This window comes from Colletes latitarsis, chromosome 8 (assembly GCF_051014445.1).
Source record: "Colletes latitarsis isolate SP2378_abdomen chromosome 8, iyColLati1, whole genome shotgun sequence".
NCBI classification, from domain to species: Eukaryota; Metazoa; Arthropoda; class Insecta; order Hymenoptera; family Colletidae; genus Colletes; species Colletes latitarsis.
Window position 1 is genome coordinate 30,741,359 of NC_135141.1, and position 17,432 is coordinate 30,758,790.

Below are 17,432 nucleotides of genomic sequence, written 5' to 3' on the forward strand. Positions count from 1 at the left end.
GGCGAACCCGAGCGGAAAGCAACCACCGACGTTACAGCAACCCCTTTTGCGCTCTTCATCCGGCAAACAGCTCTCTTTGACGTTCGATCCGCGGCCACGGCCATTCAGCCATCGCCTGGTCTTCGTTTGCATCTCGCGAAATTGGCTGCTAGTTAATCCCATACGTCGATCGATCGAAGACGCGTGGGAACCCTTCGATGGCCGATCGAGGGGACGACGAACGCCGCGGGGGGGTGGTTGAGAACCGGTTGGATGAGCGTTGCGAGCAAAAGGAACCGCGATGCTGATGGCTGCAGAAATAAATGCAAATGAAATGGGGGATACGGAACACGAACGGACAAAGGGTAGTGTGAAAGGGTGAAAGGGGACAATGGGGTGGGTCGGGGACCGGAAATCGCTGAATGGAAGAGGGAAGAGGGGTTGAAGAATGATGGATTAATCGCGCACAAAGGAATGAAAAAGATACTGCGAATGTAAAGCAGGAAGAACTGGAGGAACGTTGAACGAGTGATAAGAAATAAGTCGATGAGGATTATTTTTATTATCGGGTTCGGTATCATTATTTTTCATTTACTTCGTGGAACTTGGGAACTAATTTTTTATTGGAAAATTTATTTTAACTATTTTCAAAACGTCTGTTTGGATGTTCTTCTTTGCTTTCTATTTGCGTGTGTTGGGGGACATCGCTATTTTTAATAGAAAACCATAGAATACCAATTCTCGTAAAAATCGGTAAAATGGGTTGCTGTGCGTCGTCTCCTGAATTCGTCTTCGCCGCGTTCAGGTTCCCCAGGAGGCCGCCCATTTAATCCACGTCAGAGGATTATTATATTTTACAGTGGCCAGCCAGACTTCAGGCGGATGATGTATGACCGAGAGTTGGTTAACGCACGCGTTCACGAGCCGCGCGAAATGGGACGCCAGCATTTGCGGCCGGATGAACCGAATACGCGGGAACCGAGTGGAAATCTGTTGATGACGCCTGACAAGCTGAAAAACGCGACAACCGTGCACTGCCTGTTACCGATAACACGCTGCGTACAAATAAGAAATTTTACAAAATAGATTCGACAACCACGCGTTAAGACTGTTCTCCATTTAATATACTCCAAAAATTATTTCCCCTTCCACTGGAAACCTCAATGCTCTAACCTGACCAGCACAACCCTCATATTTATTTCCACAAATCGAACAAAATATTCCCAGACCGTCTAAGTTGCAACAATCGTGCTTCGTCGTAATTAAATTTTCTTTAAGACTCTAAACGCTTCCGACGTTTATCGAGTTTTCAATTTTCCCAGGGTTTTGCGTTTAATTTCCTGGCAGGAGATGACCGTTCATCCTGTGTGCACGGATACACCGGTCCCGCGAAGGAAAAATCGCGACGAATTTTGTTTTGAAACTAAAACAGAAGAGAATAAGTTTGTTCCCGAGCGCGTGGAATAATGGAATTTTCGGTTTCGATTATCGACAACGTGTCACGCGTACGTTACCCTCCTCCGACGCGTGCAATAAATATGCCCCGCGGATTAAACGCGGCACTCGATGTTTGCCGTGAGAATGATTTACATTAACGCTTAATGCGTTCTACAACGCTGTTTGTGAACGTCACCCCGCGGAATATCCGGCGCTCGGGTCGGTATTCGCTAATTGATAGTAAAATCGAGGGAAACGGATAAATAAACTTTCCCTCGGGGACCAGACAGTGTCGTACAATCGCGCGAATCGAAACGTTAAAAGTGCTGAAGATCGAATCGAGAACTGTAGGTGGATCCGTATTGTAATTTCCAGGGAAACAACAGTCCGTAATTATTCCGGTAATTACATACGTGTTTGCTCCGCCATCTTGGTTACGTAAACAGCTCGATGCTTAGAGCCCCTTCTCGCAGGAATTACACCGCGTCTCGCGCAAGATAAATTTGTCTGAATCGATTGACTCGTTCCTCGAACACGGGACAAGAATGGGGAATGCAATTGCATCGACGAGCCACGCGGTGTAATATAAGTAGAGAAGACGATTCGCCCAGATGCGATACGAAGCACGAATCGCTTTACTTGAAGCGTAAACGTTGTGGCTTTGCAGATAATCGAACGCGATTCTGAAAAGTCTCGCCTCTCGAGCGGTCGATACTCCGCGACGATATTTTTAGTCGGTTCGTCGTGACGCGGAGCATGAATTTTACACTGCTATTTCAGGCATGTTTAAAGATTGATACTCCGATACATAATTTGCGGACAGATCCTAACTATAAATAACGGTTTCAAAGATATTAATATAAAATACTTCAGAGTCTCGATTCTTGGATTACAGTTTATACAGCTGCTCAAAGTTGACGAGTCTATTTTTTTATTCGCTGCCAAGTAACTTAATACGCGGGATTTTTTTTTAAAATACATTATCCCATGTTCGCAGAGCCGGAAAAGCGTTCATTACGTTTTCACGTCCCGAATAATAGTACAAAGAAAATGAGAATGCACGCAATACGGTCGACCACCAACGCCATACTCTTCTCTTGTTTTCAGACAATTACTTGGGAATGGCACCCTCTATTTTCCGCCCTTCCTCGAGCAAGATTTTCGCGCCGAAGTCCACAACGCGAGATACAGATGCCGCGCCACCAGCTCCGTGGGAACGGTTCTTTCTCGCGAGGTCACTCTTCGTGCTGGTAAGTCTGAAATACAGCATATTGAAAATTTCCCCCAAGTGCAACTTAATCCTTCGAGGGGTTACACAGATTTTCATACAGATTGCACACACCAGAATACTTGCAATACGAAATGAAATGTTGTACATTTTAACGACGCAACAATACGAAATTGCAACTATATAATCGTCCCCATCGTTAACGACCACGCTAAGCAGTATTTGGTCGCGTCGAACGCTAACAAACGAGATCCTAACGCGGACAAATAATTAAAGAAACCTCTGTGGGGAGCGCGGCGCGCTTTATCGAGTTTTTTTAGCGCGGTCGTTGCGGCGCGTTAGCAACATAAAAAAAACAGTGCAAAATATTACGTCGGAAAAGCGTTACGCTTTGCCTGGTCGTCACGTATCCTGGTGCATACAGACGTGAGACTCATTATCGTGTCCCAGCACGGCACTCGTTAATTACTATGATTTTTTTTTTCTCAATTTCCGTCGACATTGGGAAGGAAATAACCGTGTCACAAGCACGGACTGCCTGTACCCCGCGACGACACGCCATATTAACAAAGTAATTACTTTTTCGATTCTGGGACGAACGCGACGGACAGCGGTCGCTAATAAACATTTCCCGTGATCCGTGAAAGACATAAATGCTTTATCTATTTACCTTGAGACTGGACGGAACATTTGCTTCTAATTTTGTTTAATTCTTTCTCAAAAAAAAAAATTCTCTTATGTCTCTTTTATGGAAAAAAGCTTTCAGAACCTTATTTTTTAACTGTCCTTGCAAAACAGATATTTTAGGACTCTAGTAATAAAAGTTCCGAAACAACCCACGGAACTTTTATTAGCGTAGGTTCCACGGAATAAATTTCGTATTTTTTAGTGCATCGTAGATGATAATTTTAATGGCAGGCAACGAAAAAGAAATATATTTTCGTTCGGTATATCAATGCTTCGTTAAACCGAAGCAAAGGCAGCGCGATTCAAATTATAGGATTAAATTCTTCTCCGTGAAACCTGATTATGCCATTAGGTACCGTAGCGTTGATTGCCTTGATTATAGCAGTTTGTACGTTTCGAGAGTTATGCGCGTTTATAGCGCGATAAAAATTTGTCTCGCGTCGCTGAACCGTCAGAAATTAGCAGGTCTCGTGGAATTCTTGTCCGACCATCGCTATATCCTACTACTTTTTTCGATCCCAACCGTAGACTGTGCTACTCGCCTGATCATGTGCTTTCTTGTACCACTTGCCTGATTACACGCCACGTTACTCGATTCACGTTACTGGCACGGTTACACCTGTTCATGTTCCAATTACTTGACTCTCCACTGCTCGGCCAGCGGAATACTCGATTCTTTCTAACTCGTCTACTTTTCGTTCATGTAAAGACGATTGAATTAAATTGCAAACGAATCCATCAAACAGTACCGCAGAATAGCCAATTGATTGCTGTTCGATAAAGACCGAACCCTCGCTAGTGGTCTGAACAAGCATTGATCTCTACTACTCGTCTAGCCACGTACTTCCCTATGACCAAATTACACACTGTTCCCACAAACTGCAGGCTACTCTCTGTGTAACAAAGCACTGTCCTACATTGCTACACTTCAAATAATAATTTATATTGGACAACAACAAAGCAACTGATACAGTCTGCAGTTAATAAAACCTATCTCTCACGCCATAACTCGTCCATTGCAATCGAGCTAGAACGAAAGGGAGGAGATTTATTTATCCATCGATAGGGAGGAGCGTGTTGGGTTCGTACAATAAACGTCAATTAAAGACGAAAGGTGGGTCGGGGAACGTGACTGGACGCGTAGTTAAAAGTTCCCTGAGATCCCATTATGCCGGAAGCGTTGTAACAGTCCGCGAGACGTTCGACGAGTAAATACCGGACGGGTAGAATGGCGTTGAAAGCCCTTAAATTGTATCGGAGGAAGTTCGATTCGAGGCAGACGGTGCAAAGAGGAGGACGCTAAACGCGGCATCGCGACGAGACAAAACTTCGTCCGGGCGGCGGGTTTACGTGAGCCACCATTTAAATGGCCGATTTTAAGCCGACCGACGCCGCCGGCGCATACAAAGCTGCCAGGGGCCTTCCCTGGATAACGGGCTGCACAGAGGGAAACCGAAATTAAAAGGGAATTCGGAATCCTTCCATTTAAGTTCGCGGCGCGTTCGCCTCGATCCTCCAATGGTCGTCCGGCGATTCTTTCCTGGCGCTCGTTGCGCGCCGGGAATATTTATTGCACCGGAGAAGATGGAACAACGTTTATTACGTGGCTGTTAAACGCTCCATTACGGACTTCTTAAATGTTTATGGGGGCTTCTCGAGAGATGTACGGAAGATTCGGAAGAGAGAAACAGTCGATTAAGCGAACTCGATAATTATCGCGATTTTATAGCTCCCCTCGGAAACTCGAGAACCAATTTGCAGTTTGCCGTTTTATAATGGGAGCACAATTATTTTTTTGGAATCAAGATCATATTTTATAAAAGAATTAGGAAAATTTCCTGTTAGGAACTCGACTCATCCGATTCGTAGGTGTAGCAGTAACCGAAGGACACAGAGGAAGATAAATTGAAGTCGGCCATTTTGGATGCAACGTTCGAGGACCCTCCGCGTCGCGATCAAGTTCTTTCGCGAAGAGAAACGTGTATGGACACGAGCGTCGCGGTTAAATTCGACTTTCGAATTCTTCTTTTCGGCTTAAATTGGCTTCCTTCGTCCAAGAAACTTTCCGCGACGACATCTCCAAGATGACTTGGCGAAAACCAGACGAAGAATTTCTGTCGGGTCCCGACTTAAGAACTTTCGTGCACCGAAAGAAGCAAGGACCAATCGATCGAGTCCTCTGTGGCCTCTTCAGGCTTCTTCGAGTTACGTTCGTCGGTTACATTCTTTTCCCCATGGCGGAAATTCCCCAGCAGTACGTTCCAAACAAATTCGAAGTCGTACTTTGAGAGAAACGCTTCTTAGTATTTCAAAAATACATCGTATTTACGTTCGTTGGACGGTATCGACACGTCAAGTCGACTTGAAAAATTAGGAAGCCGAGTTACGACGACGGGAGCGCGCCCCGACGTTCGGGTACGACGATGGGAAAAGCACGAAGGGCGATGATAAAATTTCGGGGACGCGGGGGAGGGCCCGGATGAAACGAAACGTGCAAATGAAGCCAATATGCGCAGATCTCCAGCCAAGCGGCCAATGACATTTCCGTGGATCCGCAGCCATCGTCGGGATTAAGTTTCTTCGACACAGCGTATCCGTCGGCGTCTATTTCCCCGTGATTCCGTCGATTCCTCTGGGCTAGATCGGTTCGATCCCCCGTGACGAGATCAGCCACTTAGGGGGCCATCCACTTTGCTATTTCTTGTAAATATTCTAAACGAAATTTTTAAATTATTTCAAAACACAAAGAACCATTTGATTTAATTCTCCAATAACTACCCCTTTGTATTTTAACTTAGAATAATTTTAATCGGCTTCGAAATGCGTTTACAAAACGTGCATATATTGGCCACCCGTGACTGGGCGAAGCTGATACGATAGCTCCCAAATCCGATGAACGGAGTTTAAGTACATAAACGCCTGTCGTGCAATCCAGAGCCAGCCACTTTCGATTCCATAACAACGGCAATTAATTACAAATCTTTTCGATTCCCGGAAGGTTTACAAGCGGCGTATAAACATCGCGGAGTTTAATTACCCCGCTGGATTCCAGGGAATTGCCACCGGGGACCGGGTAAGAGTTAATTAATTACCGAACTCTGAAAAACAATGAAATAGAGACTGTTCTCGGCGACGTTTCAACGGTTTCTGTCGGAGATCATCATCGAAAGTGCCACGGCTCGATGAATATTCCCAGAGTCCCTCGGCATCTCGGCGAAGCTGGCAGCCCGCTACGGGAAAGGTGCCCGGGAAAAGGGGTGCGGAGTTCCCCTTTTAGACAATACCACTCTCACTCTCGGAACTCCCTTCCTCTTTCTCTTTGGGAATAAGTTCTTTGGCGGAGACGAGGGTCGAGCCGATGTCATTTCAGATAAATTCCTCGTTGCTTTTCAGCCTTGTCCGGCCCGACGACGGGTCTCGAGCCTCTCCTTTTCAGTCCCGGTACCGTCCACCGGAGAGTCCACCAGAGCCCGAAAGCCCAGGAATCAGAGAAATTTACGCCGCGCGTAATCGAGTGTTCCTTTTCGTGTCCCGCGAAACTCAGCAAAAGGGGTGCAACCACGTCGCGATAGTTTCCATTGCTTTACTAGACGCCACCAGTGATCGCGTGGAGTATATATTTATGTACGATCACCGCCAGAGGGCTACGCTCTTGTCTCTCTCACAAGTGCTCGACTCAGGGCAAGACGTTCCTTTCTCCTTCTCAAGAGAACCTTCCATACGAAAAGAGATTACCAAAACACGTCCATGATGAGTAATAATCCTGAAGATACATAAGAGTCCTCGTTGTTGATGAAGAGAACCCCAACGGAGAATGATCATGAGAAGGTAGAAAAATAAGAACAAAAGTGTTGCTCGCGTTATCAGGCCCCAGGTATCTTTTAAACAGCGACAATTAACGCGCGGATAAGCAACGCGGCCGTGACTGGAAATGCAAACGGGCCGATGAATAGATACGCGGGCTCCCTATCCTCACGACCAATTAACTGTCTCATTCAGGGTATCTGGTGGATCTGGCTAGCAGAGAGACACACACGGGCACAGAGGGTGCGTTAGCCCCGGACGTTCTCAAGTGCCCGGCGACGAATGCGACAGAGACGCGACGAGGAACAGAGACACGACGGTCGCCCGTTGAAAGAGCGTCTGGCTGAAAGGGGACGGCCCCCGGAAACGAAAAAAGGAAACGAAATTGCGAGTACGACGAAGGGGGAGTGGAACGAGCGAGAGACGAAGACGATTAGATGAAGATGGCGAGCACGAGATATCGGTGGGGGTGAAAAGAGACGCCGGAGAAGAGACCAAACAGAAAGGGTTACGGTGGAGGAAAGAAGATTGCGAGATAAAGAGGAGAATTGGGAAAGACAGAAGTAAGAAACGAAGGAACGTTGGTAACCAGAGTGACAGAGAGGGGAAACCGAGACGCAAAAGGGAGAATATAGTCACGGAGGGCGAATCGGACTCGGTCGGTGGGGGAAAAAAAGATGGAGGGAGTGGGTAGGGGCTGAAGGGAGAGGATGAAATCTTGGTGAATGCCGGGTCACTCGTTTAAATAATTAAACGCGTAATTACCGCCGGCTGGAACACATTTTAATGAACGGTGCCTTTTCCACGGTACCACCCCCCCTTTCCGTTTCCATCCGTCAGGCAACGCCGCGTCCCAACTCTGGAAGAACCTCGAGAGAAGAGCGTCGGGAGTCGTCGACCAAGCGACGACTCCGGTCCGAGACTTTAGAAAAGCGGAGTGGAGACGTTTGGAAAGCCAAGTCGAAAGTTCGTGTTCCGCCCGTCGAGCTGCTGGGGCGGGGGTAGTCGGAGAAACGGCTACAGACGCGAAACAGAGTGGTAACGAGCCACTTCTTTCGATCTTATCAACGATTCTGTGAAATACAGATTCAGAGTTTAGGATATTGTCCGAGACTCACGGGGATTATTGGAATTTCGATCGTGTTTAATGTTTCCTGCATATCTTTAATATTTATTTTTCAATCCTGATCCTTTCTTTTCAAAAAACGTGAAATATTCTTTGCCTTATGCCTTACGTAAAACGATTCCATTTTAAGAAAATAAGAAGTAAAAACTGACTTATTATCAGTCGTGAAAGTATTTATTAAGTATCGTTTGTAACGGTCTGTAAGGACCATGGAATATAGTGGGTTATCGCGAACGTTAGGATGTCGAGAGCAGAAAAGGAATGCCTTGAGCGGGTTACGTGTAATATTTAAATTGTGTCTGCGAAATGAGACAGCGTAACGGCGTGACGACCAACTTGACAGTGCTATTAAGAGCAATATCGTACCTACCTGTCAGATCTGGGAATAAATGGAGCAGCGACGGAACTGCTCGAGCTGAAAATGAATTTCCGGATGCAGCGCTAATCTTATCTCCGTCGGAGAATTTATCTCGACGATCGCTTTCTTTCCCTCGAAGACCAAGTGAATCTACAACGTGGCAATAAAAGGAACAACAATCGCAAATAGACACGGTTTAGGCGCGTCTTCTGTAGTTAACGATAGTAACGAATACGTAGAAATTGATAAAACGTATTTCAGTGACCCTAATCTGCGTACATCGATAATAATACGAAAAACGTATCGATTCGAAGGCGCCATCGTCGTGAAGAATAATAAAAGATTTTATGTCCGAGCAAATATATTGAAAGTGTTACGAGAGTCAGTCAAGATTCCGAAAGTACTACTAAAACCGAGAACATCCTATGTACTATATACCAGTGTCTTCTAAACTATTTTCACTCGTGATCTCGTTTCAGGAGAAAAATTTATTAGCGTCCCCTAGTTTCATTAACAACCTTCAGAATATATTTCGAGAATACCCTGGTAATCTTCGCAATTTACTTCGACCCGTATCTCTAATTCGAAACGGAAACATTCAAATAATTAATAAAGCTAAAAATATTCTATTTCTATTTTAGTTCTATTTTAGTAACTTTCGAGCCACTAACCCACGGTGTTAGAAGTGTATTCTGAAAGCTTCCTGATAGTTTCGGTAATAAACACGCCAAGTATAATCCCAATACGATTAACGATTCGAACGTGCGCGAAGGCAATTATAGCGCACGTAACAAATCGAGTTCTTCGTGCTGTGAAACAGCCGCTATAATCGCGATCGTGATTCTTTAGACAGATTCCGAAGCTAAGTAGAAACTTGGAGCCATTACATTCTCGATTTACTCTGGAATCGCGAGCATAACGATCGGTGGAACGTCGTGGCATCGTCCCGTCGATTTTTACCCCGTGAGAATTTCCCGCGTCGGAATCGGGGAACGGATGTCACGTCGCGGCGCGTGATTTATAACTTCTGCATCGGCCAACCCGCCCTCGAAGGTGTTGGTAAACAACGTCGGGATCCGTGAAAAATCTCCTGGCCGGAAGAGGGAATTTTATGCAAACGAAACGCGGCGGAGCGACTGCCCGTCCCGTTCTCTGTCGTCGCGATTCGATTTTATCGTTAAACAAATACTCGTCGCCGGGCGCGTTCCAACGGCGGCGTTTTTCCTTACGGCGGTGATTTATGAATCCCTGGGAAGATTAATCAATTCTCAGTCTCTGTTCCCCGCCCCTACGCGATCGTCTGAATTCCGTCGCGATTCCACGCCGTTCGAGAATTGGCGAGTAACGATGGTAAATTGTATCGTGGACCCACCTACGACGGTCTGGTGCAAGAAAAATCAAACTATACGGACGAGAATAAATTTTCATAATGTCAAAATTGACTTCCAGAAACGTTCGTCTCCTTTGATTGGCGCAAATTGCTTGATATTGTTAAATATACCGGTTATTTATCGACGATAAGATCGCGAATCGAGAGCGACTGTGGGTTCCAGAGAACTCGAAGAATATCAACGCCTGCAGAGGCTGAACGGACAATTCGACGATCGTCAGGGATCGTTTAAAATTGTAAAACCTCAAACAAGATAGAACTGGCGTAATTATGCTCCGGCAGGGCTGGTTGTTCTGAAGTTCGAGTTTAACCGAGATTTTCTTTTCGGATTTCAGTGCTGACGGTGCCCGGCTACGACGTGTGGGTGAATAGATCCCCCGTGATGGAGGGATGCAACGCTGTTTTATCTTGCACGGCGCTGGAAGACGTCAAAGAACATCTGACAGTCACATCCTGGTTCCGCGACGACGCCATTCTTTTACCTGGAAGCACGGACACCGGTAAGCATGGAAATAGTTTGCCAGTGAAACGCGTGTTCTTGTTCAGCTACCGATGGCGAATAAAATGAGAGAAAACTCCCCGTAATACGGCGGAATAGAGGAAATGCGCGGGGCTGTGAATATCGGCTATAGTCGTCCCGAAGAAATCGATCTGGGAGAACCACTCGTCCCAATACAGAGAATTCTTTTCCCCCCCAGCGATGGCGTCGAACCGACACCTGGACAAACAACGCTTTCCAACGCGTTTAATAAAATTAAATTCTTCGATAATTAAATATTTACAATAGAACTGTAGAAACGGAGTTTAAACTTACGTTTCACCCTGCGACTAATAGTAAAGGTATTTTTATTTTATTGTGGCTTCAAACCAGTAGTACAGTCGCCAAGTAATTTATTTCGCATCGAAGGTTATTCTCATTAAAATTCGCCTTTCAATTCACGTCCCATTATTTAGATACGTCAAAGTATTGTTGCATAATTTCTTTTGGAAACAATAATTCGGTTTGCAAAGGATTAAACTGTGCGTGACAACAATAATTGTATACCATTGTACGGTTTTAATACGGCATGCCGAAGTAACGATATTTACATTCGTCTGTGGAAAACGTTCTCCGGCATTTGTAAATATACAGAGCGAAATTATTGAAACACCCCTTAAGCGTGGCATTCTACAAAGTATTTCATAAAGCGCGCGACCAAGTACTCTCGAGCTACACCTGAGAAATAAACCCCTTTGAAGCGCCATCTTTTTGCGCCCGAGGAATAGTTGACTTTAACTGCTGAAAAACTGGAACGCGGTTCTGATATTAAAATTTTAATATCGCGACGGCGTTTAATATACATACATCAAAAAACTTGGCGGCTTTTCGGTAACTTTTATAACGCGTTTAGTGTTTTTTATTCTCGCCCCGTTGTATAGAAATCAGCAGACCCGTGAAATAAGTATTCGTTAGAGCTTGCGCAAACTGTGCACTGCAACGAGACGCTTTTATTCCAATGTTCACCTTAGAATTTCTTATTTTTCTTTTTTCCTAATTCGGTGGTTAGCGTGGAGTTTGATATCGAGACGATAGAATCGTGGGGAATGGTATTTCCTGGACGCCGAGAACGCGGAACTTGGTTCATTTATTAGTCCAGGCAGTAGTCGCGTATTAATTTTCTTCTCCTTCGCGCAACAATTACGTAAATTCTCATCAAGAACGCGAACGGAAATTCAGCGAACGCCGTGAATGCTGGCATCGCGAGCATCATTTATAATCTTGCCGGAGTGGCCCGTATTTGCTCGACACGGGGATGCATTATGTTGCAATGATAATCGTAAACAAGTCACGCGCACGCGGAAAATGCAATATTGATGGTACAATACGCGTGCATCTGGATGGTGAATGAGCTGCTGCCGGCGTCGATAATTAGATTGCCCCCCCCCCCTGGTTTATCCGGATGCCGCGTCAGAAATTTCTTCTTTCGTGTCGTTGCCCGAGAAAATGAGGTCTCGCGAAAAATGTCACGAAAACTCGCTCCTCTGTGGCACGGGTATGAATCGTGGCAGTTGTAAAAAAAAAATGAATAGTTAAATTTTAACCTCCCCCGCTGTACGTCCGAAACGGGCGAAATGTTATTTGAAAAATAAATAACTAATAAAGGCAACGTACAGCTCTTTATTAGCGACGTCCACTCTATCGAACAATTAAATTTTCATCCGATCGTTGGGAAATATTTTGTTCCATAGCTGTAATTTTCAGTTTTATTCAACAAGCAACGGATGTACATTTTTTTTATTCATTATTCGTATGTATTATAATGAATTCTTGCGGTCACGAGAACGAAGTCGCCTTTCTTTGTCTTTAAATTATTACCGAACAGCCTGGAAATAAATGGGGAACCGCGTTTCCTTCGCTGTAGAAGGATCTCGCAAAAATAGGGTAACGGAAAAAGCAACGACGAAAGTAAATAAGAATCTTTCGACGAGTCCGCGGTACTGGTTCTACCAGCTTCGCGAATTTATCTGTTGGGACACGGTGATAAATCGCTCCTCCGTGCTGCAAAATACTAAATACGATAGAACCGGAGCCGAAAGAAAGCACGAAAACATTCGTTCCGATACGGAGAGCCACCCTAGAGGGAAGCGGAGGGTTTCGCGATGACGTTCGATCGCTGTTCCTCGACTTAGGAGATCGACGCTGAAACGAACAAAGAAAAACGGAAAAATGACAATATGACACTCCAAATAGCCCTTTGCCATTGGGGAAGGCAGAATAAAAAATCATTCATACTAAAACAAGTATGGTGATAATGTTTGTTATACAAGTAGAGCAAGTTCCCTGGGAGAAGCAGAACGAGGGCTGTTTAATCCCTTTTATTCGGGAATAAGGGCGACAGAAATGTTTCCTGCAGTCTGGGCGAAAAGTCTTGAAAATCCACGTCGTCCAAGGAAATTTAATTACCGCGCACTTACTACTACTTTCGCATAGTTCGGGCAACTCCAAAGTTATTTTGCGACGAGTACACCCTCGTTCCGTATAATAAATCCCTTCCACCCTCTCTGTCTCTCTCTTTTTCCCGGTTTTTTGTCGCGCAGGACGCGGATCCGCGCAACCTCAGCCCGTAACCAGCGATCCGGTGTTTGCAGTTGGGAGCCCTCGTATCGTGTACGACCGTATATTACTATCTCGTCGTCGTGTCCATGCCGATGCCCGCCTCTGAATATTCCCTCGTGTTGCCCCGGGATTTCCATATTTCTTCTAGCGTTTCCATGTTTGTTTTCGCCATTTCCCGATATTAAAACGCTCGAGTGGCGCGACCTACGTTCCTGCCGCTCTGCTGGCTCCGGTGTCTCTCTGTGCCCTTCGATTTCCACGTTATTGTCGCGACTCCTGCGGGACTGGCGGCCGATTTCTTACGGAACCGGAAAGGAACGTATCCAGCAGATGTCGCGATCCTTGCACCGAGAGGCGGCGGTATTCCATATTGGCGATTCGATATTCCGACTATCTCTCAATTCACGAAGATCCACCGACTCGAAGTTTCTCCAATGCGCATCGAAAGATGGTTCCATCTCGGTTGCTTTTATTGAAAACGTCTTACGTACAATTTAGGGCAGATCTTTGCGTCGTGCAATAGTTCACGATCCGTATTTCTTCGAGCATTGACACGGGAATTTTTATTAGAATACAACTTCTTACTTGTACGTACACCTTTATTAATTCTAACTGAATATTATAATTTTAGCCCTCGTTGCTCGACGAACAAATGTTTTTTTTTTTAATACTGAAACTATTTGGATAACGCAGGGCGCGGCCAGTCGAATAATCGAATTTTTGTCCGAGGTTTTAATTCGTAAGCGCGCCTGGAATCGGCGAATAAACCCGGCCGCGGGTGAGGGTGGCGGCATGTTTCCCTCGAGGGTGCTTCGAGGGCTGTTTATGGAAAGGCACCGACGAAAGTCTCGCGCCATAGAAAATGAAGTTTGAAGACCGGTCTACTCTTTTTTTCCGAGACTGTTTCGGGGATTGTTTACGCGGGACCCGTCGATGAAAAAGTTCCACGCGTCGGGAATAAACGTTTAAACTTCTCTCAGACGGTCGGCGAATTCGCGCGCGGCCCGGGGGTTTTTTTTTAATCGAAATTAAAGTGTCTCCCGCGACCGCGAACCAGAACGTTTAAATTACAGTTTAATCGCTGATTTTTTTACCTAAGAGACGAAATATATACTGTTATAAACTCTTTCCAGTGTTATGTTTACTTTCCAACGACAATTCGTGAGGAGATGTTTAGAGAACTTTTGTTTTTTAATTTCTCGATTCGTTATATAGTCTTCGAATTTCTTTTAACGCACACTGTATAGCGAACACAAATTGTTCACAGATAAAGGATACATAACGCAATTATGCAAATAAAATCGTGAGCAACATGGAATACTGTTCCGCAGCGTAGCAGTAGTAGAACCGTACCATTAGTCAGGCCGGTGTCTGACTCTCGCGGCGTCTACTCTACTGCGTCGATTCGAACGGTAACCGTTTCGCATAAAATATCGCCGTCCGTACGTTTCTTCCCCAAAGAAGAACATTCTCGACGTGAAAGCACCGTGCATGTTCCGTTCTTTCAACGAATACTCCCGCTATATTGAAACATTCCTCGTATCGGTGCTTCAGCTCGCGAGAACTCGAACTTCGCGTTTTATTACCAGACGACTAACTTTGATTCTCTTCAGAGGGAGGGGCGAGGGGGTGTCTAAAAAGCATCCAGCGAGTCTGCCGACGGGAAAAGAGTTGAAGGAGCGCCGACGAAACGGAAAAGAAAACTCGCGAAAGCCGACAGATCGGGCACGCGAAGCTCCCCCAGCTTTGTCAATTATCCCGATTCGAACTTAACGACCGTCAGCTCCCGGACGAGGACGGGCCCGTGCGCCTCGTCGACGTCGTCATCGTCGACGGCAGCGACGATGAAAAACAGACGAGGGATTGTACAAAGGTATAAAGCCGGAGAGGAATGCTTCAGCGGCTCGCAACGGGGCTGAACGCATTCGCGACTGAATCTCCTGAATGACTGCATGCACGTGCGTGTTCCGTTGCCTGAAAAACCGGAAAAAGGGTCGAGCACCTATTTCCGGTGCGGGGACGGGCGGGGGGAGGGGCGTAGCGGGCCATTATTAAAAGTATAAAGCCACTTCCGCGCACTGCAACAGCGAGCGGGAATTAAATGGAAGAGCACGACGATCTTCCCGCGGCCGTGGCGACACAAGAATTTTGAAACATCTCGAAAAATCGGGAAAAAACTGGAGGGAAAAATACACGGCTAATTTCGCTTCGAACATACTCAATACCGTTAAAGGAACCTTGAAATTTCGTGTCAAAAGCCTGCAGCAATTGTGTGTAATATATTCCTTGCTAAAAGAGGTGGAATTTGGAGTATGTTACGGTGCAGAATAAACTCCATTAGAGGTTGAAACTGTGTTAAAACAAAAAGTGAAACAGGTCCATGGTTGGTCAGACGAGAAGAGGCCATCTTTGTCGAGCAAATGATAAATGCGACAAGGACGTTCCACGGACAGATAAGTAGAACAGAGTCCATCGATTTCGAGCAAATAAAATAGCGATAACTAGTAGAAGAGGACTGTTTCTGGTCAGACCTGGGAAACTGGAATCACTCCTGCTTCGAGTCTTCGTGAAAAATGGCCAACTACGTTCGGTCGATCCGATATTTCTCAGTTCAAATCATTTCTCAGTTTCTAGTAAAATATTTTTCTACCGGCGTTATTGCAACATTGGTCTCAAACGCGGTTACACTCGGCTACACTTCCAAACGGTACCGATGTGTATCTTTAGAAAGCGAAAGAGCTTCAGTCGCGGGCATCGTTTCGCCGTTTCTAATATTTACCGTGGAACGACGTTAAATAAAGAAAGCGGTAAACACTCGGCGGAAGGAGATCGCGCGGGAAAAGTATCTCTTCCCGTTAAACGCTGACGTAGAAATTGAAGAGAAGAAACAACTTTGAGCCATGTCGACGTTAAAAAAAAAAAAGAGAAAAAGGGATAAAACTGTAATCATAACACGAGGTGCAAAGGGAACGGAAAATGAGGATGAGAACAAGAGATAGGGATGAGGTAGGAGGAGGGCCAAGTCGCTTTGCAAATGTGTGCAGACACTCGTATGAGCTCGCTGCTGTCGGAGGACGTCATCCGCTGGGCACAGAAGAGGGATTTTCAGGCGAGACGACTGTGCCCAGGACACCAGGAGCTAGTTTTAACCAGGGAATGAGATGTCAACATTACTCGCTCTCTCGCGAAGGGGTACCAATTACCGGGCTGACAGAAGATAAACTTCTGAATGATTCAGCCTACTCCGGTCAATGAAGACGTTCAGTCGACGATGCTGAAACTTTCAGACTCTCCACCTTCGATTTACAAACGTGCGAGCGAGACTTACTTCGAAAGTTAACGGGGTAAATGTCAAAATTATAGATACATATTTAAACGATTCTCCATAAACGTAATAGTTTATTTTTATTTTAAAAACACTTGCTCTCGAGGACTCGCAAATGCCCTACAGTCACTTGGATTTACCTACCCTTCGAAGAACGTTGTAGAACTCTTAGGTTACTTTGGATATTACGACTGGCTTTGAGATTGAGATTGGCACCTGAAATGGGCACTTGTTAAGGGACTAGTTAAACTCTTGAACTCGGGAACTTCGAACTCGTAATTTTGGTAGTGAAGTTCTGGTAGTCTGAGTTCGTTAAAATTGCTCTGGAACTTCTAATATTAAAGTTCTCCTACGGGCCATAGTTATATCTAATACTTGCTATTGTTATTCTACAGTATATATTACAGGGCTGTAAAAATAATTATCAACCTTTTGGAATCCGTGAGTAATTCTCGGGGCTTAATTCAAATTAAAAGAGAAGAAAATTCTTGTAAATCGAAAATGAACATCGACCCAAATTCTTGGACGTTTTATTTATCGTTGTATCGAGGTTCTTTGCTTTCCCACGATAATCTAGTTTGCAAAACGCGTCAAATCGACTTTGTTGGGCTTTATTTTCTATTATACGATGAGCAAAAAGTCCGACAATTATGGTGAAAGAAACGGAGGCGAATATTTTTCAGTTCGCGCATAGCTGAGACCTGCATTTCGGATCAGATCGGACGAAAGGGGTCTTAACAAAGAAAGTGGAGCCCCTGGTAACTGAGACGGAGCGCGTTTACGTAAAAGCTTCCACCCTACTTTGTAAAATCTTCGAACGCCCGACGGACGCACGTTCGCGACAGATTCTCCGGAGCACGTATTTCAATCGAACGGTTCGTTCGCTCGCGAAAGTATCCATTTGCCCCTCTGGCTTTCGAATAAAAGCGAATCAAACGTCGACGATGAGAATTTTTGGAGCAGAAAACGAGAGAAGCAGCGACAGAAGTTGCAACGCACGT

The 17,432-nt window shown here is 45.3% G+C and overlaps 2 protein-coding genes across 5 annotated transcripts in view; one reads left to right on the plus strand and one right to left on the minus strand.

Annotated features, from left to right (window-relative positions):
• The window catches only part of Evi5 (ecotropic viral integration site 5), a 472,270-nt gene that overhangs the window by 358,356 nt on the left and 96,482 nt on the right, over positions 1–17,432 (minus strand). The gene's annotated exons all lie outside the window — the stretch shown is intronic.
• Positions 1–17,432, plus strand: part of Dscam3 (Down syndrome cell adhesion molecule 3) — a 180,059-nt gene that overhangs the window by 144,031 nt on the left and 18,596 nt on the right. For all 4 annotated transcript variants that reach the window (XM_076771883.1, XM_076771880.1, XM_076771884.1 and 1 more), the window contains exons 6-7: positions 2,524–2,666; positions 10,345–10,509. In XM_076771883.1, the coding sequence (XP_076627998.1) occupies positions 2,524–2,666; positions 10,345–10,509 (308 nt within the window). The remainder of the gene's footprint in view (positions 1–2,523; positions 2,667–10,344; positions 10,510–17,432) is intronic.